General features: G+C 37.2%; 3 protein-coding genes and 3 pseudogenes across 5 annotated transcripts; all 6 read right to left on the reverse strand.

The window, feature by feature from the left end:
• Nucleotides 1-23: 23 nt before the first annotated feature.
• LOC111301654 (receptor-like serine/threonine-protein kinase SD1-8) lies at nt 24-3,315 on the reverse strand (annotated as a pseudogene). Its single transcript, XR_016328077.1, has 7 exons — nt 2,328-3,315; nt 1,748-1,894; nt 1,459-1,658; nt 1,142-1,350; nt 831-1,045; nt 599-743; nt 24-396 (listed from the first exon to the last, which is right to left on the reverse strand). The product of XR_016328077.1 is annotated as a receptor-like serine/threonine-protein kinase SD1-8 (transcript).
• On the reverse strand, nt 3,275-5,942 carry LOC149514552 (G-type lectin S-receptor-like serine/threonine-protein kinase At4g03230; annotated as a pseudogene).
• Nucleotides 5,943-7,038: 1,096 nt separating this feature from the next.
• LOC111301926 (secreted RxLR effector protein 161-like) lies at nt 7,039-7,684 on the reverse strand. The gene is made up of 2 exons (XM_089744199.1): nt 7,525-7,684; nt 7,039-7,175 (listed from the first exon to the last, which is right to left on the reverse strand). Exons 1-2 carry the CDS (start codon nt 7,682-7,684, stop codon nt 7,039-7,041), a joined length of 297 nt encoding a protein of 98 aa, XP_089600325.1.
• A 3,142-nt stretch (nt 7,685-10,826) lies between these two features.
• On the reverse strand, nt 10,827-11,849 carry LOC111301928 (S-locus-specific glycoprotein S13 pseudogene; annotated as a pseudogene).
• A 5,149-nt stretch (nt 11,850-16,998) lies between these two features.
• Nucleotides 16,999-20,676, reverse strand: LOC111302291 (G-type lectin S-receptor-like serine/threonine-protein kinase At4g27290). 2 transcript variants are annotated; one of them, XM_089744435.1, is made up of 8 exons: nt 19,283-20,675; nt 18,760-18,882; nt 18,571-18,636; nt 18,362-18,486; nt 18,056-18,266; nt 17,679-17,916; nt 17,459-17,609; nt 16,999-17,387 (listed from the first exon to the last, which is right to left on the reverse strand). In XM_089744435.1, exons 1-8 carry the CDS (start codon nt 20,598-20,600, stop codon nt 17,082-17,084), a joined length of 2,538 nt encoding a protein of 845 aa, XP_089600561.1. In that variant the 5' UTR covers nt 20,601-20,675; the 3' UTR covers nt 16,999-17,081. The 2 variants fall into 2 exon arrangements, with proteins under 2 accessions (XP_089600561.1, XP_022753955.2); XM_022898220.2 differs by having other exon boundaries at nt 18,571-18,882; nt 19,283-20,676.
• A 502-nt stretch (nt 20,677-21,178) lies between these two features.
• On the reverse strand, nt 21,179-25,852 carry LOC111302292 (G-type lectin S-receptor-like serine/threonine-protein kinase At4g27290). The gene is made up of 7 exons (XM_089744438.1): nt 23,984-25,852; nt 23,445-23,577; nt 23,056-23,170; nt 22,753-22,963; nt 22,379-22,616; nt 22,159-22,309; nt 21,179-22,087 (listed from the first exon to the last, which is right to left on the reverse strand). Exons 1-7 carry the CDS (start codon nt 25,305-25,307, stop codon nt 21,782-21,784), a joined length of 2,478 nt encoding a protein of 825 aa, XP_089600564.1. The 5' UTR covers nt 25,308-25,852; the 3' UTR covers nt 21,179-21,781.
• Nucleotides 25,853-27,260: the final 1,408 nt, after the last annotated feature.

Here is a 27,260-nt window from a genome sequence, read left to right on the forward strand (position 1 = left end):
TCTAAATTTACCAATATTCGAAATGTACAACTTCCCATTGAACGGGATCTTTGTGTATAATTCTCCAAAGTAAACCACAAAGAAAGCACATTAACGAGCTTCCAATACCGAACATGTTTCATCAATTACAGAGCAAATTTCTGGCCTGCTCTCTTCTAGATGTGTGTTCGCCGTGCTTGTTACGTTTAAGAAAGCAGGTTGTTTGGGTGACAGTAGGATCATACTTTCACTGTTGAGCATTGAAACAACACCAGACATGGTTTGTCTATCATCTGCATTTTCTTGAACACAAAGCAGCCCAATGTTAACACATCTCATTGCCATATGTGTAGGTACTTCCCCCAGCAATGGATCAACCAAGTTCAATACCCTGTTGCTCACCCACAAATCCCATGCCTACAGTAACAGGAAACAATAATATTAACTACAATCCATTTGTAAATTCTTTGAACCAATCAGGCCTAAAGATAAAACCCGTTGACTTCATAAAACCAATTAGTAATGCGATCATGAGACTAATATATTAAACAATAAATCGAACCTTAAAACATTTTGAATTCATTCAACTGCATAGAGTAAAAGCAGTTAAGATACTCACATATCCAAGATGGAGAGACTCAGACTGATGGAAACTAGTATTTTTCCTGCCACTCACAATTTCTAATAACGAAACTCTGAAGCTATAGACATCTGATTTTTCTGAATAGAAGCCTTTCAGAGCATATTCCGGGGGCATATAACCACTGACAGTGAGTATAAACTCAAAAATTGTTAGTAATCTACATATTTTTTTAATGCACTTCAAATGACATGCATTTATTTTAACTTACTATGTTCCAACGATTCGCTTTCTGTTTGCTTGTAATTCGTCCCCTCCAAAAATTCTCGCCAGTCCAAAATCTGATATTTTAGGATTCATGTACTTGCTTTAAATCTCTATGAATAATTCTAAATCTAGAAAATTGAAGATAAAGAAGCCCTTTAGCAATCCCTTCAACAATCCGAACGCGTATTCCCCAATCTAATGACCGACGTTTAGTTGAATCTGTTTTCATTTGTCAAGATGTGAGTAAACAGTCTTGTGATCTTGGTTAAGGGCTGAGAAAATGAGAGTTGATTTAAATATCTGAAAAATATATACCAAATATGAAGAAACCCAAACTTTTTTTTAGGTATATACTCATAAATTAGTATCTTTTCTAGTTCAGTGCAACATCCCAAAAGTCTGACAAGATTCTTGTGTTGGAGCTTGGCTATGAGCAGTGCTTCATTTTTTAACTCTTCCCATCCTTGTCCAGATCTTCTCGAAAGCCTTTTAACAGCTATTTTATTTCCATTCAGTAATATTCCCTGAAACATTAGCCCAACACACAATATTTGCATGAGCCATCAGCATATCAGAAACATGGCAAGGTCATATTGTATTTTCATTAGGAGTTAAAAGGAAAAAATTCATACCTTATAAACAGGTCCAAAACCAACCTCCCCAAGTTTATTTGTGGCTGAAAAATTATTTGTTGCAGCAGAAACACTTGAAAAACTGAAAAATGGCAGCTTGACTTCCCTGTCCCAATGTGTTCCAGGTTTATTTGCCTCTGAAAGGTCTCTTTCATCCCCATTTACAATCAAAGCCAAATCAAATTTTAATAAATCCTCTCCTGAATGATTCATACAAGGTCAAAAAAATAATTTAATACTTTATTGACTGTTCATTAATTGATAAAACATGCAAGGGCAGTAATTGTACCTTTTTGTTGAACTTTTCTGCAGACACAGTAAATAAATAGACCCAAAGTCAGCATTGATAGAGAAATTGTTAGTGTGACAATTGCCCATAGCTGCCTACTATTCCCTGTATCCTTACTAACTTTGGTAGTCCCATTTGTCGACCTCCCTGTCAAATAAAATCAAATACTAGTTAACTTGTAATTCCATTGCATTAATCTTAAAATCAAGGGAAAACAACTCATTCCTGCAGTCTTACCTATTGTAACTAGATCAGAAACTGCAAGCTTAAGATAAAATTTTTTCCATAAATACTCTTTTCTGAAAGTTGTTTTAGATAAAAAAAATCACCATTCCACACTAAGCACCCTAGTTTGTGATCATAAGCATATGCAATGCAGGAACAATTGTGCAAACAAACTGATTCACAATCTACTGCAGTCCTAGTGTTTAGCACCAATGGACCACTAGGAAAATCTACAGAAGGCATCCAAAGAAACCCAAATCACCCCCACCATTGCTACACTGCAAGTTGGTTATTCTCTCGCAGCCTTTAGATTTTTCAACCTCATTCAAAGCATTGCAGGAAATAGGTTTGAAACCTTTCAAACATCTGCATGGCGTATCAGCAGTCATGTTGCAAATACTGAAAACTCCACATCTGTGATAGGAGCACTTGGAAGACTCTAAATTGTACCAGCGTTGGTCACCTTCGCACCAAGTCTGCAACTTAAGCTGCCCAAACACGTCCAGTGCCATCTGCATAATCCTAGATGAATCGCGCAAACCCCAAGTGACGGTGTTGTTACCACTTCTGAACCAACCATAAGCATTAAACCTAAGAAAGTTGTTTAAAGGAATAGTCCAATGTATCTTGGAACCCTGCATAATAATCAAATAATCATTGTATTTATCAGAACTGAGTTCCAGGGAGAAAGAACCAGGGGCTGGATCTCCATGACACTACCGACCAAGTAACTCCATATCTTCTATCATTTCCAAGCTTCATTCCAGGCAAAATGGTGTCTGAAGGATAATCAAAGCTTTGCCACAAAACTTCTAAGCTAATCCGATCTTGCAATATCAGATTACCTGAATCTAGTAGCCTGGCAAAGGTGTTGCCACCAGTTGTCCTGTTCGTCAACATGTAGGATATTTTGCCATCAGAAATCACAATGTTCCCATCAGGGTTGATGGCAAAAATAGAAGACTTACCCAGGAAAGGATATTCTCTATTGGCAACCCAAACCACAGTACGTGTTGACACTTTAAGTTTAAACCCTATTCCAACATAATACCTCGAACTGTTTCTCGGAGAAAAGAATCCAAGTTCAAATCTTTCACCACCAGATATAAGGGTCTTCGAGAATGTAATAGATTGGCCCTGTTCTAGAGTATCAGTACCATTTGTATACTGCAATCCAAGGAACAAAAAAACCAGCAACCGAGAAAGGGAAGCTAACTTACTACTGCTTTTCATGTTTCTATCTGCTCAACACATCAGATTGAGAACAATCATATGGATTTTGGAATGCTAGTAAGGAAGAAATTAATCTGATGAAAGGTCTGAGAAAAAAAGGAGGCGCCTTGTAAAAGTTTGTTTCCTATAAGTGACCACTTTATATGCGGCTGTAGGAAAGTAATACACAAATGTGAACACTGAAAGGAGGAATAAACGTATCCTATAAGTTTTTGACTGGATAGTTGGCTTTTTCTTGGTTTTTTTCTCTATGACATTGGCATCAAGATGATCTTGTTTCTTTGTTGATTGCACTCATCAATAATTTTGCTATGAAATTCAATCTGAATCACAAAAAATGTCCCTTGTATCGACTTTAATTCATATACATACAGTATATAACTAATTTTCAGTTTGAAATCACTACTTGTTTCTTGTCATTTAAATTATAGGATGATCCTGAAACAGAGAAATGTGTCATGAAAATCTTGTTTTGTTTCTTTCAAAGGAAACAATTTAGCTATCTATTTTTGGTACATAAATCTGTTCGAAACATCCAAAGTTTATCATATGATGGTAACCCTTGATCGAGTTAATGGCTTTTGCATGAGTTAATTTGTTAATTAATCATCTACTTAATTTGCATGATTTTCCATCAGAATTCGAATTTGAGGGCCTGATAGGAAGGGATATGATGAATTGCTTTGCTCAGTTGAATTTAGAGGAAATTTTACATCATGCATCCTGAAGAACCTGTCATTGTCTCATGCACCAACCATAACTGGCCTTTCCTTATCCTCTTTTCTGAGGAAGAAAAACCTCTCAAGGTAACTGTTATGCTTACTACGGCTGCTGAATGGACCAAAATAATTAAAAATTTCACATAAATATCTTTGCTGATACCAAATTGACATCCACTGTTGGGAAGTGTTCGGCCATATATGTTCTCTGAGGTGTCCAGACGCGTCCACGATGAATCTACGTACTACAGCTACTGGGCTTCAAAATTGGCGGTCCAGAAAAGCACATTAAAACCCAATCAAATGGTCTAAAACATCCATTTAGTATTTTGGGATTTTGTTTCCAAATCACAGATTTGAAACCCAACCACCACCAAACTTGGTCTAAAATTATTATTGTGCAAATCATGTTAGACTTGGTTTTGTTCATGATATATAATCCCAACAGATAGAAACAAAATCTTTAAAAAAACTCTTATATGTTATACACAATTCAGAAATGCTGAAATATTTAGTACTCATACATATTGCAACAGGAAATTGTCTTCAACTAAAAGCTACTGCTACATTTCAATCTTCCTTCCTGCACAGTTAAGGTTACTGCATTTTCTGAAACAGATTCTTCTGTTTGTGATTTTGCATCCCCATCAATGGAACTTCTTTCTATGAAGAAACCAGGTCGTTTAGGTTAAGGCAATTTGTCTTTCTCATTTACTAGCATCGATACAACACAAGACATTACTGGCCTGCCCTTTGGGAACTTTTGAACACATAGTAAACCCAACTGAATACATCTTAGAACCTAAGATGGAACGCATGAATTCTCCAGACATGAATCGATTAGCTCTAAGGTCCTGTCTTTCTTTCATAGCATCCATGCCTAATTCAATTGCGCAACATTTAATTAGTCACTAACAAGAAGAGAAGGAACTAAGATTACAACATTGTTAGATTGTCTAACTTACATGTCCTAGAACGTTATGGTGGTGATTTGGATGTGTAAAACCCTTATTCTTCTTGCCACTTAATATCTAACAAAAGCACTCCAAAGGCGAAAACATCAGATTTGAACAAAATTCACCATCAACTGCATCCTCTGGAGACATGTGGCCACTGCTTGAAGTATATATCATGAGTTGTATGATTTATTAATAGGACACTTGGAGCAATGTTGAACTATGCAATTTACTCTGTCCCAGCAACTCTGTTTGTTCTTGCTTTAACGTCAGCCCCTCCAAAAGTTCTTTCTAAGCCAAAGTCTGAGATAACAGCAGTTAAGTTGTGGTCTAGTAAAATATTGCTGGTCTTCAAATCTCAGTATAATTTGAAGTCTAGAGTCCTGATGAAGGTAGAGAAGTCCCCTTGCAACTCCCATGATAATGTCCAAGCGCATTTTCCGTGGCAGTAATGCATTTCTCTTTTGATCTGCAAACCATCGCAAACCTTATAAATCTCATGATTGATTTGCAGCAGTATCAATATTATTTAACAGTCTCTTTTTTCTCAAAAGTTAGATAAATGGTTTCATCGGTAAGCTTGTCTGCAAGACACATAAAATAACATAAATAAGATGAATCCGAAGATGAATGGACAAGAAAAACAGACCAAAAATAAAATAATCTAAGCTATTGTTTGGCTTAAACTCATAAACCAGAATCCTTTCTTCCCCATGAATGCAGTAGCCCAAAAGCCTGACAAGATTCCTGTGTTGAAGTTTGGCAATCAGAACAACTTCATTCTTGAATCTTGTAGACCTTGTTTTGAATTCTTTGACAACTTTTCAGCGCAATATCTTCTCCAGTACATATGCCTCCCCGCATTTCATTAAATCAAAGACTTATCATGTTTCTGTTAGTATTTTTTGTCAATTAGAAGAGAACCATGGATCTTTATACCTTATAAACTGAACCAAAGCCACCTGCTTCAATCAATTTTTTTGGAGAGAAGCCATCAGTAGCTGTAGTGAGAGTTGCAAAATCCAATAAAGGTACCTCTATGTCTTTCTTCTTGCATTCCATGCCAATGATCCAAGATAATTGGCATATTGAATATTAAGTATTGAGGATAATTTTTTTTTTTTTTTGTACAATGAAATTAGAGGATGAGTAGGCTATAACCTCTTTTAAATTTTCTCTTCTTCCATGTAATGCACCAGCGTACCAAGCATAATATCAGGATTCCAGCAATGACTTGTACCACTATGATCACTGCCAATCTCTTTCTCACATTTGAATCATTGAACACTTCTAGAACATTCAAGAACGATAAAATTTACCATTTCGATTGGATATTTTCCTCTTTCTCTAATAAATTAATTAGAGCCTTGCTAACTGAGTTCAATTTTATCACAAAGTCCAACATTAATTCATTAACAATTCACAAGGATTATCAAGATAAACATAAATAGCCTCCAAGCATATACCTTAATCCATGTAATCTGTGACTCCAATAACTAATATAAGAAGAATGTCATAGAAGCTGCACTTACCACGTTCAGAAGAATGCATCCGTATATAGATATCTTGTCTTCTATTCTCTTCTGTGAAAAGATATCACTCTTCAATATATTTGACATACAGGTGAAGCCTTATATACAATTTACAGAAAAGCTATTCTAAGAAGGCTATAACAACTACACAAATTTAACATAGAATAATGGTAAATCAAATATTACAATTATACAAATTTAGTCTAGAATAATGGTAAATCAAATATTAAATATCTAATTTAAATTTTCCTATAATCTCTCCTTCAATATTATGTTTACAGGTCATGCTAACACCCCCCTCAAGTTGGTGCATAGATGTCTCCACTGCTTAACTTGACTAGTGAGTTACGAAACACCTTGCTTGAGACAGCCTTTGTAAGGACATACGTCAACTAATTTTCTAATTTTTACAAATGGAAATTGAACTATTTTAGCCTCAAGCTTTCCTTGATAAAATGTCGTTCCACTTTAACATATTTTGTTCTATCATGTTGGACTAGGTTTTGTGCAATCTCTATGGCCGATTTATTATCACAAAACAAATTCATTGCGGAATCGGATGGATAGCTAATTTCTTAAAATTACTTCTTAAGCTAGAGAAGTTCACAAAGTCCCTTAGCCATGCTTCAGAACTCAGCTGCTGCAGTAGAGAATGCGACCACCTTTTGTTTCTTGCTTCTCCAATTGACTAGATTTCCACCCAAAAAGGTGAAATACCTTGATGTAGACTTTCTGTCAGTAACACTTTTGGCCCAGTTTGCATCTGTATAACCATTAATATTTAAATAGTTATATTCCTGAACATGAGTCTTTTTTCTGGGGAAGACTTCATGTGCCTTAAAATTCAAAACACAGCATTCATATGATCTTCACTAGGATTATGCATGAACTGACTCATCAAACTCACAGCATAAGCAATATCTAGTTGTGTATGAGACATGTAAATTAATTTTCTCTCGAGTCGTTGGTACCTTTCTTTATTCATGGGCATTTGGTTCAAGTGTTCTCCAATCCATGATTTGGAACCATTGGTGTGTTTGCAGGCTTACAATCAAGCATTCTTGTTTCGGCCAGCAAATCAAGTATGTATTTCCTTTGCAATAGAAATATACCTTGATTTGATCGAGCTACTTCAATTCCCAAAAAATATTTTAATCCCCCAAGGTTCTTCATTTCAAACTCAGTTGCTAGATGTTCTTGCAAACTAGTAATCTCTTCTTCACCATTTCCTGTAATTATCATACCATCAACATAAAGTATTAAAGCTACCATCCCTCGTCAATGCTTCAAAAAGAGAGTATGATTTGAATTGCTCTACTTGAATCCATATTTCTTCATTGCCAAAATAAATCATCCAAACCATGCTCTAGGTGACTGTTTTAGTCCATAACAAACCTTCTATAACTTGCATGCAACTCTTGTTTGTAATGAAGTAGTAAAGCTTTGAAGAATGTCCATGTAAACTTCTTCTGCTAGATTCCTATGAAAGAAAGCATTTTTTATGTCGAACTGATGTAATGGCCAATCCAAATTTGCAGTAAGAGACAACAAGACTCTGATATTGTTTAACTTTGCTACTGGTGGGAATGTTTCTTGATAATCTATACCATATGTCTGAGTATATCCTTTTGAATCAAGTCTTGCCTTGTATCTCTCTATTGACCCATCTGCCTTGTGTTTAATGGAGAAAACCCATCAACATCCCACTATTTTCTTCCCTTCAAGTAGCAGCATGAGTTTCCATGTGTTATTCTTTTCCAATGTTATCATCTCTTCAGTTATTGTTTGGATCCATTTAGGATCATTCAAAGCTTCTTGTACAGTATTCGGAATATGCTTAGAACATAGCTTGTGCACAAAAGCTTTGAAGGGTGGTGACAATCTTCGTGTGCAGACATAATTTGCGATTTGATACTTCGTCTTCTTTTCTCTAATGTCTGATGAGTAGCGATTTGATGGTTGCCCACGGTTATGTCTGAAGGGTAATTTAAAGCCAATAGATTCATCAACAGTATTATTAGGAGAAGAGTTTAGAGATTGTACCTCAAGAGTATTCTCAAGAGTGAGGTCGTGTACTAAAATGTGAGAAGTAGGCTGTTCTTGCTTAGTTGGGAACTGCTTTTGTTCACTTCTAGTGTCGGAATCATCATTTTCTTCTTCCTGGCCTGTTGGCGTCATTATCTGTTCCACAGAAGCCTCTTGATCACCTTGAATATCATCATGCCTTGGTTGAGTTCTAACCGAAATAGATAGTGGTTGGGTTATCTCTAAGTTGGTATCCTCAAAGCCTGAAAGGTTTTCCCAATTGCCGACGTTCTGCTTTTCACATAATACCTTTCTCGGAAGAGAAAGATGGGAATTTGATTTTGGAAAGAAGTTTTTAGATTCTAAAAAGATGACATCTATTGTAGTATAAAAACACTTGATAGTGGGATCATAGCATTGATAGCCTTTTTTTATGTGCTAGATATCCTAGGAAAATACAACGAACAGCACATGGATCCAATTTTGTTCGCTGGTTTTTATGAAGGTGAACGTAAGCAACACAACCAAAATTTTTAGGTGGAAGCATCAAGATAGCAGGTAATGGCACATCATGAGCAAAAGCTTGTGATAGAGATTTAAAATTCAAAAATTGAGATGGCATTCAACTTAACAAGTAAACAACAGTGACAACTGCATTTGCCCAATATCGTTGGGGTGCACTTGCTGATGATGAAAGAGCTCAGGCTGTTTTAAGGATGTGTTTGTTTTTCCTCTCTACAACGCCATTTTGTTGTGGTGTTTGAGTACAAATGGTTTCATGAAACAAACCATGTTCTCGAAAATATTCCTGTAGCTCCTTGTTGTCATATTTTTCACCATTATCAGATCTAAGAATTTAGAGTTTAGCAAAAAATTGTGTCTTGATCATATTATGAAAAGAACGAAAAGTTCCAAACACCTTGTTCTTATTTTTTAACACATAAAGCTATGTCATGCGTGTGCAATCATCTATAAAAGAAACAAATCATCTAACTTCTGAAGAAATTAGAATAGGTGCCGGACCCCAAACATTCAAATGAATTAATGTAAATGGTGTCTTACATCTTTTCAAATTTATTGGATAAGGTATACGATGACTCTTGGTTAAAATACAAGTCTCACATTTAAAAGTAGATTCATGTGGATTAGAAAACAAACTTGGAAACAAATGCCTCAAGAACAAAAAAGACGGATGGCTCAGTTGACGATGCCGTAACCAGATCTATCGTTCTTGGTCACTAGTTCGATCCACAGTATTTGCTTGGCCAAGATTGAAATCGTCCATGTAGTACAACCCTTTTCTTGTAGTACTGCGACCAATGATCTCTTTGGGAAGAATATCCTAAACTGGACAAAAACTCGAATACATTAAGACACAACAATTTAAATCCTAAGTAACTTGGCCTATAGATAATAACTTATTCAAAAGGGGTGGAAGCAATAGAGTATTTGGTAGACTAAAATAAGGTGAAGGTGCCACTTTTTTAGCCCCTTGGGTATGCCACTTCATTAGCATTAGCAACACATGTTCGTTTTGGTTGAGTAGTTTTAACAAAGTCTTGTGGATCGAATGTTATGTGATCAGTTGCCTCTGAATCAATAATCCAATCACAATTAACTGAGTCATTTAAAGTTACAGATTTGTTTGCAACAGCAGCAGAGATATTCCCTTGTGAAGAAAAGTTCCCTTCTGGTATAATGGATAGTTGAGATTCAGTGTTCATGAATGCAGCTCAGCAATTATTTTCTCCTACATCAGCTTCACGTTTCTTCCTTGCCTTGAGTTCATGCCACCACTTTTGATATCCATGTAGTTTAAAACGCGTGTCTTTAGTATGTTTCATATTTCCACAGTGTGTGCAGTCTCTTTTTTCTCCTTATGACTTTGGCTTTGACTTTGTTGGTGTATTAGACTTTTCATTTTGAAGTAAGAGTTGGTGTTGTGATTTTTGTCTGCTTTTTGACAGCATATCTCCATCTTTTTATGTTAACATCACTGCTTGCCGAAGATCTTCCTTGCGGACAAGTGCATAAACATGCTCTACTGTAGGAAATGGTTGAATTTGAAGTACATCTCCTTGAATTTTGTCAAGTCGATCATCCAGTCCATCCAGGAAAGTATAAACTCCATCTTAGAGTTATACTTTTGTATGTTAGTTTCACATTTGATCGGATTTGGGCGGCTAAAATCAATTTCTCTCCAAAGGCCTTGAAGATTGTTGTAGCCGTCTTGTTTGAGCCTCATCACCTTTCTTCTTAGATCATAAACTTGTGAGGTGTCAGTGCCATAAAAATATGTCGCAGCAACAGCGTCCTAAACAGCTTTAGCCGTTGGAAATCTAATATAGTTGCCGATCAATTTTGGATCCATGGGATTGATCAACCAGCTTTTCACCACTGCATTTTCAATTCTCCATTTCTTGAAAGTGGAATCATTCTCTTAGGGTTATGGAAGATCCCCATTTATATATCCCAGTTTGTCTTTGTTGGAGATGTACATCTCGACAACAGTGTAGATGCTATTTGCTCTACACTGCCCAGTACCCATAACTGTCTCAAAGGTCATTTGGTTCTGTGTAGATTATGGCCCATTCTGTGGTTGCGTTACTTCATAAATAGTAGTGAAGCAGATTAGGAGTATTAAGGGTTATCCTCCTATTAACCAAGGGGCTTTCTGGTTGATGCATATGCTCATATTCGTCCAAATGGTACATTAACTTCATAGTGAAATATGCTTCAGAGAATGGAAGTAGACCACCGAACCGAAGTCCATTCCATGACCCAGTTCGGAAACTTTTTGATTGATCCCATACTTAGAACCTGTTGAGGTAACTCAGGATTTTCATTTCTGTAAGCATAGTCCCCTAAAGATGGATCATCCAGGCTTTTCCATGATGTCAAACCAGTGTTGAAGTCATTGGTGATCTTCATACCCAGTAACCAGATGTTGGATGGGTAGTCGAAGCTTTGCCACAATTAACTTTCAGAAGAATCAGAACTCACCACGGCATTGTCTTTAACAACAAAGTTTCCTGAATCTACGAGCTGTGCAATTGGACTTTCTGCTACTTTGGTTGTATTTGAAGACCAAATAACACTATTTGTGTGGTTGGAAAGAAGTAGTACATTTGTGGTAAGAGCTAGAAAGCCATTTGAACCAGTAATTGGGATGTTCCTGTTTGCAACCCAAGTAACCGTCTCTGGGTTTTGCTTGTACCATATCCCCAAGTACCTGATCTTGGAATTTCCAGGAGAAAAGAAGCCAAGCTCAAAGCTTTGCCCTGGGGAGACTAAAGCCTAACCATCACTCATATATTGTCTTTCAAGTAAGGTATCTAAAGCAATGGAAAAATGAAAGATTTCTGAAAGAGAAATAAGGCACAAAAGAAGGGGAAGAACTGATAACCCCCATTAATAATATTTCCAGTGGATGAAGGTAGAATATGATCAGGTTCTAAGGAACCATGTATTTTGTTTTCATAGGAAAAGAAACTGAAATCGTACGGCTGTGAACGTTGATAGAACTGTTGATTGACTTATTAATTTCAAGCCAACGAACATTGACTTTGCTCCAGTGCGAGGTCAAGATTCATTTGTTGATTATATATGCACCAGGTTCTGTGCATGGTAAAGCAAATTTTCGGTGCACATGCACCAAATGGACTCTGGCACCCTTCTCCTATAAATGCCTTACTTTGGTTAGCTTTGGTACGGAGAGGTTTTGGGAAAGCCATATTTCCAGTGTTATTTCTTCTTGATCGTCTTGCTGCTGGACAATCTTTTAAGTCAAACAATTCCAGTTGCCTGGTTTGAGCTATTTTTACAAGAACTACCTAGCTTTCATAAAGTTTCTAAATCAAAAACAAATGATTAATTCCAAGTTCATCAAGAAATCGCCAAGGGCTTTTGTCATTAAACAAATATATATGACCAATCACTTTCCATCATTGCTCACAACTCCACCAAAAGCCAGTAAATCTGAGAAAAAAAAAGATTCTTAGGAAGTCATCTTGCACAAACTTTATAAAGCTACCCTTACACCAACTTGTCATGGAGGAGAGATCCTAGTTTTTTTTTGGAGAAAAAAATTCAGGAAAATATGTTGCTCTTACTCCACTCCAAGTTAGAGCGAAAATGTTCAATTTCTCTACTCAACTTTAGATGAGGTTTATATTTTGGATTTGGCCAATAATAGTCGAACTCATATCCACTTAATTTGAGACAACTTAGGCCACCAATAGAGCCAACCCCTTTGTCAATCATTTTCCTCCCACTTTAGTTCTCCAATACTGAAGCCCTGAAAGAAAACATCAACGGCTAAAAAACAACCTTTACTGAGCATGAAATTTTCACGACAAGAACCTGTCTTCATCGTGATATGACAGTAAAAAGAATTGTCTTAAATTGGGTTTTTCTGAATTAAAATTCTAACTTGTACGGTTTACTTGCAAGATGTGGCTTAGAAGAATACACAAATTCATCTGATTGAATGGCCCCAAATTACTAAAAGTTTTGGACTTTCAAATTAAACACGGTACTTCTTTTCATTGGAATGGCAGGACAGGAAAACGAAATAACCTAAGATTGTTCACAGACAACCCCATACCTGAAGCACAAAAGGTGGTACTAATATATATTATCTCTGCTCAATTCTTTTTATTTAGAAAAATTTTATGTCCGCTTTGAGCCGGTGATTATCACAATTTTTCCACAGAATGTGTTTCAAAAAGTATGGCTTCAAAACTTCAAACTTCGTATGTAGACAACAATTAAATCTTACAAGCTCCTATACAAAATTGGGATGCCACAGCTTATGATCTCCGTGATTAAACCTTAGACGAAGATTATCTCATAAGTCCCCACTTATATATCATAGAAGATTTTTACAAATTCTGGATGGAATATCGGAGGCGTCACACTAAGATTCGGTCTTTTTACTTTTATCTATATCTTCACCCTTACGCTACCACCCCATTTTAATGCTTTAACCCTACTTATGTTTTACAGGTCCGTTTACCCTATGATTATGTGCATGTGTCACGAATTTAAAGAGAAATCCTGAATCCCACATCGAACATAATAGAAAGGTCACTGGGGTATAAAAAGGATTCACACCATCTCCGCCTTGTAAGGTGTCTTTTGTAGGACAAGACCGTGAGGTCAAGGGGACCAGAGCGGACAATACCTCATAAGGGTGTGAACCATGGCGAAAGATTGATCTGAGACGCCGGAAGGGTAAATGCTCGAGTCTCGGAGCCACGCGAGTTTGGAGTTTAAGTCTCGACCCGTGACAAGTGGTATCAAAGCCAGCTCTAAACCGTTCGATCCACATCAAGCACCTCAAGGGAGGCAGGCAGGGTGGTCAGCCTCGTAGTCTCGACCCGTGACAAGTGATATCAAAGCCAGCCCTAAACCGTGACAAGTGGTATCAAAGCCAGCCCTAAACCGTTCGATCCACGCCAAGCACCTCAAGGGAGGCAGGCAGGGTGGTCAGCCTCGTAGTCTCGACCCGTGACAAGTGATATCAAAACCAGTGGTATCAAAGCCAACCCTAAACCGTGACAAGTGGTATCAAAGCCAGCCCTAAATCGTTTCATCCACGCCAAGCACCTCAAGGCCGTGACAAGTGGTATCAAAGCCAGCCCTAAACCGTTCGATCCATGCCAAGCACCTCAAGGGAGGCAGGCAGGGTGGTCAGCCTCGTAGTCTCGACCCATGACAAGTGATATCAAAGCCAGCCCTAAACCGTGACAAGTGGTATCAAAGCCAGCCCTAAATCGTTCGATCCACGCCAAGCACCTCAAGGGAGGCAGGCAGGGTGATATCAAAGTCAGCCCTAAACCGTTCGATCCACGCCAAGCACCTCAAGGGAGGCAGGCAGGGTGGTCAGCCTCGTAGTCTCGACCCGTGACAAGTGATATCAAAGCCAGTGGTATCAAAGCCAGCCCTAAACCATGACAAGTGGTATCAAAGCTAGCCTTAAAACTTTCGATCCAAGCCAAGCACCTCAAGGGAGGCAGGCAGGGTGGTCAGCCTCGTAGTCTCGACCTTTGACAAGTGATATCAAAGCCAGCCCTAAATCATTCGATCCACGCCAAGCACCTCAAGGGAGGCAGGCAGGGTAGTCAGCCCCTCGTCACGAGATTGGGTGCGGGAGAATGTCACGGACCTAAAGAAGAGTCCTGAATCCCACATCGAACATAATAGGAAGGTCATTGATGTATAAAAGGGTTCACACCACCTCTGCCTTGTGAAGCGCCTTTTGTAAGACAAAACCGTGAGGCCAAGGGGGCCAGAGCGAATAATACCTCACAAGGGTGTGAACCGTGGCGATAAGGTTGATCTGGCCAGAAGGGTGCATGCCCGAGTCTCAGAGCCACGCGGGTTCGGAGCTTAAGTCTCGACCCGTGACAAGTGATATCAGAGCCAACCCTAAACCGTTTGATTTCGCCAAGCACCTCGAAGAAGGTAGGCAGGGTGGCCAGCCTTCATGACGAGGGCGTCACGAGGTTGGGTGCGGAAGAATATCACGGACCTAAGGGGGAGTCCTGAATCCCACATCGAACATAATAGGAAGGTCACTGGGGTATGAAAAGGGTTCACATCATCTCCGCCTTATGAGGCACCTTTTGTAGGACAAAACCGTGAGTCCAAAGGGGCCAGAGCGAACCGTGAGTCTAAGGGGGCCAGAGCGAACAATACCTCACAATGGTGTGTGTAACGCCCTCAATCCCACATCAGGAGGATGTGTGGATAAGGAATTATATATATATGTAGAGACTTAATCTCAAATTTGTGAGGCACTTTTTGTGGGACAAAACCGTGAGACCTTCGGGTCAAAGCGGACAATATCTCGTAGGTTGGGTGCGGGTCTCTACAAATGGTATCAGAGTGGACACCAGTCCGCAGTCGTGGGAGTCACTAAGTGCTACACGGTGGAACCATGGGAGTCACTACGTGCTACACGATGGTCTAGTGTGATCTTAGTCCTGTGGATGGACTCGGCTTGACAGGGACATCAAGCATTAAAGGTAGGGAGATTGTAACGTCCCCAATCCCACATCAGGAGGATGTGTGGATAAGGAATGATATATATATATGTAGAGACTTAATCCCAAACTTGTGAGGCACTTTTTGTGGGACAAAATCGTGAGACCTTCGGGTCAAAGCGGACAATACCTCGCAGGTTGGGTGTGAGTCTCTACAAACGGGTCTCTACAAATGGTATCAGAGCGGTCACCAGTCCACAATCGTGGGAGTCACTAAGTGTTACACGGTGGAGCCGTGCGAGTCACTAAGTGCTACATGATGGTCTGGTGTGATCTTGGTTCTGTGGATGGACTCGGCTTGACAGGGACGTCAAGCATTAAAGGTGAGGAGATTGTAACGCCCCCAATCCCACATCAGGAGGATGTGTGGATAAAAAATGATATATATGTAGAGATTTAATCCCAAACTTGTGAGGCGCCTTTTGTGAGACAAAATCGTGAGACCTTCGGGTCAAAGTGGATAATACCTCGCAAGTTGGGTGCGGGTATCTACAATGTGAATCGTGGCGGTCAGACTGATCTGGGATACCGGAAGGATAAATATCCGGATCTCAAAACCGCGCGAGTTCAAAACTTAAGTCTCGACCTATGACACATGCATGTACCAATAACATCTTAATTGATAATATATTAAACCTTCTCTTCCAATTCCTATGAAATTTTCCTTTTGTTTTATGAACACAAATTTTGACGTTAGAATAAAAAGTTGTCCTCTTAACTGTTCAATTTACTCAAAATGTCAGGTTGTGAGAAATTAAAGGTTTTCAAGTCAATAGCAGTATTCATTTTTATTCAATAATCTAAGTCAACAATAAAAATTTCACGTCAATAGCGGTCCTTTTAAGTTGACACCAAAACAAATACGGATCCAAAATTCAGAAAAATATTGTCAATAAATTGTAAAACAAGAAAAGTTTTCAAGACAATAAATTGCTGCAGAATTTGTATCTTCCTTCTTGCATTGTTATGGTTACTGCTTTTTTGGAAATTGCTTCTACTCTTTTTGATGTTGCATCCATATCATTGGAACATTTTTTTCAATGAAGTAACCAGGCTGTTTAGGTTCAGGCAATATTTCTTTGTCATATACCAGCATGGATATATACAGCGAAAAGACAATATTGGCCAGTCCTCTATGGGAATTTTTGAAGACATTGCCAAGACCGACTGAATACATTTGGCACCTGACATGAATTCATTACCCTTGTTCCACAATAACCAGGCCTAACTCAATTGCACAATATTTGGTTAGTTAATAACCACCTACAGGACAAGAGAAAGAGAGTAAGTTATTACAGTCAGTCAATCAACTTAATTACATATCCTACGAGTTTATAAGGTGCTGATATCCACAATAATTATTGTGGTTAGTTTACAATTTTTTTTTTGGGTACAAATGAGGCCATAGCTTGGGAATAGGCGAAGGGATTGCGAGTACCGAAATTTGAACCCTTAAATTTGCTAGATGTCACCTCTTAAAGGTTGAGTATATGAATCAATTGAACTAATCTGAGTTCTTAGCTTTCTACTTTTTGTTTTGCAGCAATATGATACAAGCAAGGAAGGAGAATAAAAGGCAAACTTGTCAGGAATTACTATCTCCCTCCCAACATTGTTATAGTCACTACATTTACAGTATGCAGTTCCTCCTTTCTTGTGTCTGTATTTCCTTTGCAACTTCTATCCGTAAAGAATCCTGGCTCTTTGGGATAAGGCAAATGTGTTTCTTCATTTGCCAGCATAAAATTTACTGATGACATTGTTGGCCTGTCCTTGGGTAAATTTTGAACACATAATAAGCCCACTTGAATACATCTAAGAACTTGAGATTCAACAATAGAATCCTCCAAGCATGCATCTACTAGCTCCATGGCCCTTCCTTCATTCCATAGCAACCATGCCTAGAATAATAGTCATTAGAAAATCTGCAACGAAAAGGAACAAAAGCTACAAAATTATCCTGTATACTTACATGGCCCAATAGGCTATGATGGTGATCAGGATGACAGAAACTACTAATCTTTTGGCCACTTATTATCTCTAGTAGAAGTACACCAAAGCTGAAAACATCAGACTTGGCTGAAAATTTACCATTAACTGCATACTCTGGAGACATATATCCACTGCATGGAAATTCTGGAATAAGTCCTTTGGAATGCTAAAAGGCAGTGATTACAAATGATTGAACTTACAATGTTCCAACAACTCTCTTAGTTTCTGATACTTTATCTTCCCCTTCAAAAGTTCTTGCCAAGCCAAAGTCTGAAATTTTGGGGTTCATATTACTATCTAGCAGAATATTGCTGGCTTTGAGATCTCTGTGGATAATTTGGAGCTTGGAGTCTTGGTGTAGATACAGAAGTCCTCTCACAATCTGCATGATAATGTCAAAGCGTTTCTGCCATGCCAACAATACTCTCCTGTCATGATCTGCACACCACCTCTATGACTTATTATAACTTTCTCAAAATTAGGCCTTTCCAATCTTATTTGAGCTTATTGTATTGAAGATTGAGTAATCAAATATTATTTAATATGATAGGATGCATGAAAGGTGAAGAAATCAAACCGAAGATAAAATAATCCAAGCTTTTGTTGGGCATATATTCATAGACCAAAAGCCTTTCTTCTCCTTGAATGCAGCTGCCACATAGCCCAACAAGATTTCTGTGTTGAAGTTTGGCAATTAAAACTACTTCATTCCTAAACTCTTCAGCACCTTGTCCTGAATTCTTGGACAGTCTCTTTACAGCAATTTCTTTTCCTGTTGGAAGGATGCCCTGCAAGTTGCATAGACAGAATATACAACTTACAAGATGCGAAAATTCCCTGAAACTTTTCTGACCAATGTATCGCAAGAAGTAGTGAGTCTTACCTTGTAAACAGGACCAAATCCACCAATTCCTATTAAATTTTCTTGGGAGAAACTATTAGTAGCAGCAACAATGGAAGCCAAATCAAACAACGGCACTTCTACATTATCCTTGCAGCTCTCTTGGCCTATTCTGACACTTTAGCCTCTTAAGTCTAATGTATTTGAAAAGTAGTGATGATGATTTGGTAAGGTAGGATGAATTCGTTTACCTCTTTTCCAAATTTTCTTCATAATGTAGCAGAACAAAGCAGCCAACATTAGCTTGCCTGGAATGACTGAAAGCATACAATTACAGCAGCAGGGCTGCTTCATCATGTAAATTAAAGTACAAAATTCTAGTCGAAAATTGAATAAAAAATCAAAAAACAGAATCAGCAAGGTTAAACACTTATGCTTACCTCTTTTCCATTTTTTCCTCAAGATAAAGCAAGACACCAAGCTCAAGACAAGCATTCCAGAAATGATTGAAACTACTATGATGATCTTTACTTGTTTCTTTTCGTTTGAAGCATGCGCTGATCCTTAAAGAGACAAAGTCAAGTCCAGACAATAATTTTCTTCAAATAAATTAACCTTTTCATTTTTTTTTTCAAAAATGATAATCCGTTACACGCCACCTTTGCTAAAGCATTCTTTAGGCCTAACACCTTTCTTAAATTTTTTTTTTCTCCTTACACAGAAGAAAAGAACAATGTTTGTGTTAGTTTCCACCAGGAAATGTTGCAGGGAAGTATTATGATGTAAATTTTACAATATTATGTGCTGCTTGTTCAACTTCTTTTCTAATAATAAAGCAAATGATTCGGGTTCATATTGCAAACAGAAACTTAGTATAAGGACCAAGGCTATTTTCAGATGAAATTATGCAACAAAACAATGTGAAAACGACAACGAACGTTATATTTCTCATAGTTTACTTACCTAGTTCTGAAGATGGTACTCTTACATAGATATCATGTCCCATCGTTTGTCCTGATGGGTTTTTCATATCAATCAGGTCTCCATACCACATCAAGCAGCCCTTGTCCTGTTCATCTAATTTCGTGCTTGCATAAGCACTACAAGAGCAGTTTTTCAAGCAGTCCATCTCACATTCCATAAGATTCATACTCTCATTCAACTTGAACTCTATGAAGTCAGGCAGTTTCACCCCAACAAGTTTTAGAAACCCCTCTCTATTTTGGCAATCTGATGACGATTCTTTTACACACTTTTTAGACCAATTGCGATTATTTGAATCCATCCCTTCTGATTCAGGTCTGAACCCTTTCAGACACTCACAAATTGGTGTCTTGTTGATGTTGCAAATACCATTTGCACTACATTGGCCATATAGGTCACATTTGTCTGGCGTCGCTAAGAAAACTGTGTCCCATTTACTGCTCCTCTCATTCCATATAACACGCAGGAGGGTACCCGACTGGTCCATGGTTAATCGCGTAATAATTGGGTTGTTGAAAGGCTCATAACTGTAATAGATTTCATCCTCATTATGCACCAAATATTGAACTAAGGTGGGAGACACAGGAGTACCACCAAAGTTAAATCCATCCCATGGTCCACTGCGGAACATTTTTGCTGATCCCAAATAAGCAACTATAGAAGGCAAGCCTTGAATGCTAAGTCTGCAAGTAAAGTTTCCTGGAGATGGATCATCAGCACTTTTCCAAGATGTTAACAACCACTCTGATCCAGTTTTTAAGTTCTTTCCAAGCTTCATGCCTGGCAACAGCGTGTCTGACAGGTAATCGAAGCTCTGCCATAGATAGACCTCAACAGGTTGCATGGTTTTGTTGTCTTTAACTACTAAGTTTCCAGAATCTAAGAGTTGTGCCACTGGACCTTCTGCTTTTCTAGAGATGTTTGAAGACCAAACAGTGCTGTTTGTTCCATCAAAGAGTATCAGGTTTCCATCACTGTTGAGGGTTAAAACTCCACCTGCATCAGCAATTGGGCTGTTTCTGTTTGCGACCCACACAACTGCCCCGGAAAGATTCTTGTACCATATCCCCAGGAATCTCTTCTTTGAATTGCCAGGAGAGAAGAAACCCAGTTCAAAGCTTTGGGATGAAGAAACCAATGTCTGACCATCACTAATGGATTGTTCTGCAGCTATTGTATCAGCTGCAAATAACAACTTCATGATTGATAAAAACGTCAAAAGGTAAAAAAAGAGGCTTGTGAGAGAACTTTTCAATTGACGATTAACATTAAACAGTTGCCAGTTGTTATCCTCCATATGTATTGAACATAAAGGTAACTCATTACAGAACAGAGTTGCCTAGATTTACTTGCAAGGATTGGCAATAGAATGGACCGCAATTTTATTTATTCCAGTTGATCATGTGATATTACTTTTCAAAGTCTGTATTTGACAAAACTGTATAAAATTGGAATCCCAATTAAAAAAGAAGCCCGGCACTGTTGGCTGACCTAGTATTCCACCTCTATTTCTACTTCCTATAAAAATTTCCTTTTGTTTTATGAACACAAAATTTGAAGTTAGAAGAAAAAGCTGTCCTATGACTGTTCAATTTACATATTCACAATGTCAGGTAGTGAGAAATCAAAAGTTTTTAGTCAATAGCAGTATTCATTCTCATTCAATAATCTAAGTCAACAATACAAATTTTAAGTCAATAGCTGTCCTTTTCAAGTTGACACCAAAACAAATACAAATCCAAAATTCAGAAAAATAATGTCAATAAATTGTAAAACAATAAAAGTTTTCAAGAAAATAAATTGCTGTAGAATTTGTATCTTCCTTCTTGCACAGTTATGGTTACTGCTTCTTCTGATATTGCTTCTACCCTTTTTGATGTTTCATCCACATCATTGGAACATTTTTTTTCAATGAAGTAACTAGGTTGTTTAGGTTCAGGTAATAGGTAATATTTCTTTGTGATAGACCAGCATGGATATGTACAAAAAAAGACGATACTGGCCAGTCTTGTATGATAATTTTTGAAGACATTGCCAAACCTATCTGAATACATTTGGCAACTGACATGAATCTTTCAGACATGAATTCATTACCCTTTGTTCCATAATAACCATGCCTAACTCAATTGCACAATATTTGGTTAGTTAATGACCACCTATATGACAAGAGAAAGAGAGTAAGATACAATCAGTCAATCAACTTAATTACATATCCTAACAGTTTATAAGGTGCTGATATCCATAATAATTATTGCAGTTAATTTTACAAATTTTTTTGGAACAAAAGAGGCCATAGCTTGAGAATAGGGGAAAGGGTTGCAAGTACTGGGACTTGAACCCTCAAACCTACTGGATGTCACCTCTTAAAGGTGACCATATGAAACAATTGAACTAAGCTCCAGATTCTTACATTTTTTGTTTTGCAGCAATATGCTATAAGCAAGGAAGGAAAATAAAAGGCAAACTTGTCAGGAATTACTATCTCCCTCCCAACATTGTTATAGTCACTACATTTACAGTGTTCGATTCTTCCTTTCTTGTTGCTGTATTTGCATTGTAACTTGTATCTGTAAAGAACCCTGGCTCTTTAGGATGAGGCAATTTTGCTTCTTCATTTGCCAGCATAAAATTTACTGATGACATTGTTGGCCTGTCTTTGGGTAAATTTTGAACACATAACAAGCCCACTTGAATACATCTAAGAACTTGAGATTCAACAATAGAATCCTCCAAGCATGCATCTACCAGCTCCATGGCCTTTCCTTCATTCCATAGCAACCATGCCTAGAATAATAGTCATTAGAAAATCTGCAACGAAAAGGAACAAAAGCTACAAAATCATTCCGTATACTTACATGGCCCGATAGGCTATGATGGTGATCAGGATGACAGAAACTACTAATCTTTTGGCCACTTATTATCTCTAGTAGAAGTACACCAAAGCTGAAAACATCAGACTTGGCTGAAAATTTACCATTAACTGCATATTCTGGAGACATATATCCACTGCATGGAAATTCTGGAATAAGTCCTTTGGAATGCTAAAAGGCAGTGATTACAAATGATTGAACTTACAATGTTCCAACAACTCTCTTAGTTTCCGATACTTTATCATCCCCTTCAAAAGTTCTTGCCAAGCCAAAGTCTGAAATTTTGGGGTTCATATTACTATCTAGCAGAATATTGCTGGCTTTGAGATCTCTGTGGATAATTTGGAGCTTGGAGTCTTGGTGTAGATACAGAAGTCCTCTCACAATCTGCATGATAATGTCAAAGCGTTTCTGCCATGCCAATAATACTCTCCTGTCATGATCTGCACACAACCTCCATGACTTAGAACTTTCTCAAAATTAAGCTTTTCCAGTCTTGTTTGAGCTTATTGTATTGAAGATTGAGTAATCAAATATAATTTAATATGATAGGATGCATGAAAGGTGAAGAAATCAAACCAAAGATAAAATAATCCAAGCTTTTGTTGGGCATATATTCATAGACCAAAAGCCTTTCTTCCCCCTGAATGCAGCTGCCACAGAGCCAAACAAGATTTCTGTGTTGAAGTTTGGCAATTAAAGCTACTTCATTCCTAAACTCTTCAGTACCTTGTCCTGAATTCTTGGACAGTCTCTTTACAGCAATTTCTTTTCCTGTTGGAAGGATGCCCTGCAAGTTGCTTCGACAGAATATACTTACAAGATGCAAAAACCTGCTGAAACTTTTTTGACAATTGTATGGCAGGAAGTAGTGAGTCTTACCTTGTAAACAGGACCAAATCCACCAATTCCTATTAAATTTTCTTGGGAGAAACTATTAGTAGCAGCATCAATGGAAGCCAAATCAAACAAAGGCACTTCTACATTATCCTTGCAGCTCCCTTGGCCTATTCTGACACTTTAGCCTCTAAGTCTAAATGTATTTGAAATACAGTGATGATAATTTGGTAAGTTAAGGTGAATTCATTTACCTCTTTTCCATATTTTCTTCATAATGTAGCAGAACAGAGCAGCCAACATTACCATGCCTGGAATGACTGAAAGCATACATTTGCAGCAGCAGAACAGCTTCATCATGTAAATTGAAGGACAACATTCTAGTTGAAATTTGAATAAAAAAATCAAAAAACAAAATCAGCAAGGTCAAACACTTATGCTTACCTCCTTTCCATTTTTTCCACACGATAAGGCAGAACACCAAGCTCAAGACAAGCATTCCAGAAATGATTGAAAATATTATGATGATCTTTACTTGTTTCTTTCCGTTTGAAGCACGTTCTGATCCTTAAAGAGACAATGTCAAGGCCAGACAATAATTTTCTTAAAATAAATTAGCCTTTTCTTTTTTTTTTTTTTTTCAAAAATGATAATCCGTAAGGCATTCTTTAGGCCTAACACCTTTCTTAAAAGATTTTTTTTCCTCATGCAGAACAAAAGAACAATGTTTCCGTTAGTGTCTACCGGGAAATGTTGCAGGGAAGTATTATGATGTAAATTTCACAATGTTATAAGCTGCTTGTGGGTTTATCAAGCTGATTTGACTTTTTTTTTTTTATAATTAAGCAAATGATTAGGGTTCATATTGCAAACAAAAACTTAGCATTAGGATCAAGGCTATTTTTAGATCAAATTATGCAACAAAACAATGTGAAAATGACATTGAACGTTATATTTCTCATAGTTTACTTACCTAGTTCTGAAAAGGCTACTCTTACATAGATATCATGTCCCATAGTTTTTCCTGATAGGTTTTTCATATCAATCAGGTCCCCATACCACATCAAGCAGCCCTTGTCTTGTTCATCTAATTTCGTGCTTGCGTAAGCACTACAAGAGCAGTTTTTCAAGCAGTCCATCTCACATTCCTTAAGAAGCATACTCTCATTCAACTTGAACTCTATGAAGTCAGGCAGTTTCACCCCAACAAGTTTTAGAAACCCCTCTCCATTTGGACAATCTGACGATGATTCTTTTACACACTTTTTAGACGAATTGCGATTATTTGAATCCATCCCTTCTGACTCAGGTCTGAACCCTTTCAGACACTCACAAATTGGTGTCTTGTTGATGTTGCAAATACCATTTGCACCACATTGGCCATATTGGTCACATTGGTCCGGTGGCACTAAGAAAACTGTGTCCCATTTACTGCTCCTCTCATTCCATATAACACGCAGGAGAGAACCTGACTGGTCCATGATTAGTCGCGTAATAATTGGGTTGTTGAAAGGCTCATAACTGTAATAGATTTCATCCTCACTATGCACCACATATGGTACAAAAATCAAGGTGGGAGAAACAGGAGTACCACCAAAGTTAAATCCATCCCATGGTCCACTGCGGAACAGTTTTGCTGATCCCAAATAAGTAACCATAGAAGGCAAGCCTTGAATGCTAAGTCTGCAAGTAAAGTTTCCTGGAGATGGATCATCAGCACTTTTCCAAGATGTTAACAACCACTCTGATCCAGTTTTTAAGTTCCTTCCAAGCTTCATGCCTGGCAACAGCGTGTCTGACGGGTAATCAAAGCTCTGCCACAGATAGATCTCAACAGGTTGCATGGTTTTTTTGTCTTTAATTACTAAGTTTCCAGAATCTAAGAGTTGTGCCACTGGATCTTCTGCTTTTCTAGAGATGTTTGAAGACCAAACAGTGCTGTTTGTTCCATCAAAGAGTATCAGGTTTCCATCACTGTTGATGGTTAAAACTCCACCTGCATCAGCGATTGGGCTGTTTCTGTTTGCAACCCACACAACTGCCCCAGAAAGATTCTTGTACCATATCCCAAGGAATCTGTTCTTTGAATTGCCAGGAGAGAAGAAACCCAGTTCAAAGCTTTGGGATGAAGAAACCAATGTCTGACCATCACTAATGGATTGCGCTACAGCAATCGTATCAGCTGCAAATGACAACTTCATGATTGATAGAAACATCAAAAGGTAAAAAAAGAGGCTTGCGAGAGAACTCTTCAATTGACTATTAACATTAAACAGTTGCCAATTGTTATCCTCCATAGGTAGTTTCAGTATTGAACATAAAGATAACTCATTACAGAACAGAGTTGCCTAGATTTACTTGCAAGGCTTGGCGCAATAGAATGGACCGCAATTTTATTTATTCCACTTGATCATGAGATTTTACTTTTTCAAAGTCTACATTTGACAAAACTGAATAAAATTGGAATCCCATAGAAAAAAAAAAAAGCTCGGCGGTTGTTGGCTGACTCAGTATTCCACTTCTGTTTAAGAAATTTAGTAACTTCGTTAATGGGTTGTCAGCTTTCAAACAAAACTAGTTGTTAGCAATTTGACCTAAATTATGATGTGCCATATTCATAGGCGAAATTAGGGGCAGCAAGGGTCATGGCCCCAGGGTAATGTTACGAATATTTTTTAAATTAAATAAGATGTTTAATACTTATAAGATAAATTTTACGAACGTACGAAAGAACATAATTTTTCATTGAGAGTGTCATGTGATTGTTTTTTAATTCTCTTTAATTTTTTTTTATTTTTTTTCTAAAGATATTTAAGAAAAAGATATGGGTAGTTATTGCTTAATTTAACTGAAATGAAAATGAGAAAGAGATTGGTAGAAGGTTTAAGTGGTAAATATATATTGATGAAGTTATCTCCATAGCTTTTTTAATATTGATTTAAGGACAAACGTATCAAATTATTACAATTCAATTTTTTAAATTAATTTTTAGGATAAAATGTTGCTTTTTTTTAAACGTGGTGGATTGATTGATGAATACTTTGTCAGATTTGATTTGTCATGTGGTTCTCTCCCAATATAAATGTTTTTGTATCAACCACATTTATAATGCGGATAATGTTGTGATTAATGTAATTAAAAAAGAATATTTATGATATTTAATAGTGTAGACCATGTCTATTTATTTTGAAACGTGGTTGATTCTGAATAGGTTAGATATAAGAATTGCTTTTATGTTTATAATTTTAGTAGCATAATAATTGATGTAATTTTAAAAAAAATTATGATAGTTAAAAGTGTTGTGCTTGTGGCACAAATTTCACATTTATTAATTGAAAAACTTCTTTGATGATTTTCATAAAATCATGTCTTTTTGTATCCAATTGTGGTTGAAGGTTAGAAATAAATATTGTTTTTACTTCGCTCCTTCTGTTATAAATGTGGTGGTCAATGAATAAATACTATATTTCTTGAATTATAAATGTTGTGGTTTAAAAATGATGTTATTTTTTACAATTATATGGAGCATGAGAATATTCATTGGGAGTGCCATGTGGTTGATTAATGGTTGTCTTTTTTGTTTTTATTTTTTATTTTTTTAATTTTCTAAAGTACCATGTGTCACGTCTCTAGATCAAGACGTAACACGATCGTATTACCTTGAAGAAAATCTCAAAGTAATACGAAGCTTTTTTTCTTAAACATTTTAAAATTCTTTAATAAAACAATCTACCAACTAAAATCTATATCTTTAATCTAACTGATAATACATATTTATATATCTAAATACAAACCATATAAAATACAAAACTGCCTCTTAAAATCTCATTGGCCAACATATTCTCCAACGATATAATCTTACCCATTTCATCTTCTAGCTTAACACAAGACTAACCAAACTTATCACTTAGTCATCTGTAAAGAAAAAGTAAAAAGAGGAATGAACAAACCATAGCTCAGTAAGTATAGGCTCACACATCTTACCAGATCAAGCATTGTTTTCTTACGCATCATATAGATCATTCAAAACATTCGTTAAATCATAATGTCAAAACATCTCAACATCATTGTTCTGTCAAACATTTCGTAAATTCATAAATTAATGTCAAAATATGTCACTTTATAAATCATTACAAAATATGCTATCATTCAAATATCATAATCAAACCAAATCATGGATCAATCATTAAAATTATCATAAATCATCATTATCATTCATTTATCGTTAGCTACGGTCACTGCTATAACCC

This window comes from Durio zibethinus, chromosome 15 (genome assembly GCF_047325235.1).
Source record: "Durio zibethinus cultivar Kanyao isolate XHJ-2024 chromosome 15, ASM4732523v1, whole genome shotgun sequence".
NCBI lineage: Eukaryota > Viridiplantae > Streptophyta > Magnoliopsida > Malvales > Malvaceae > Durio > Durio zibethinus.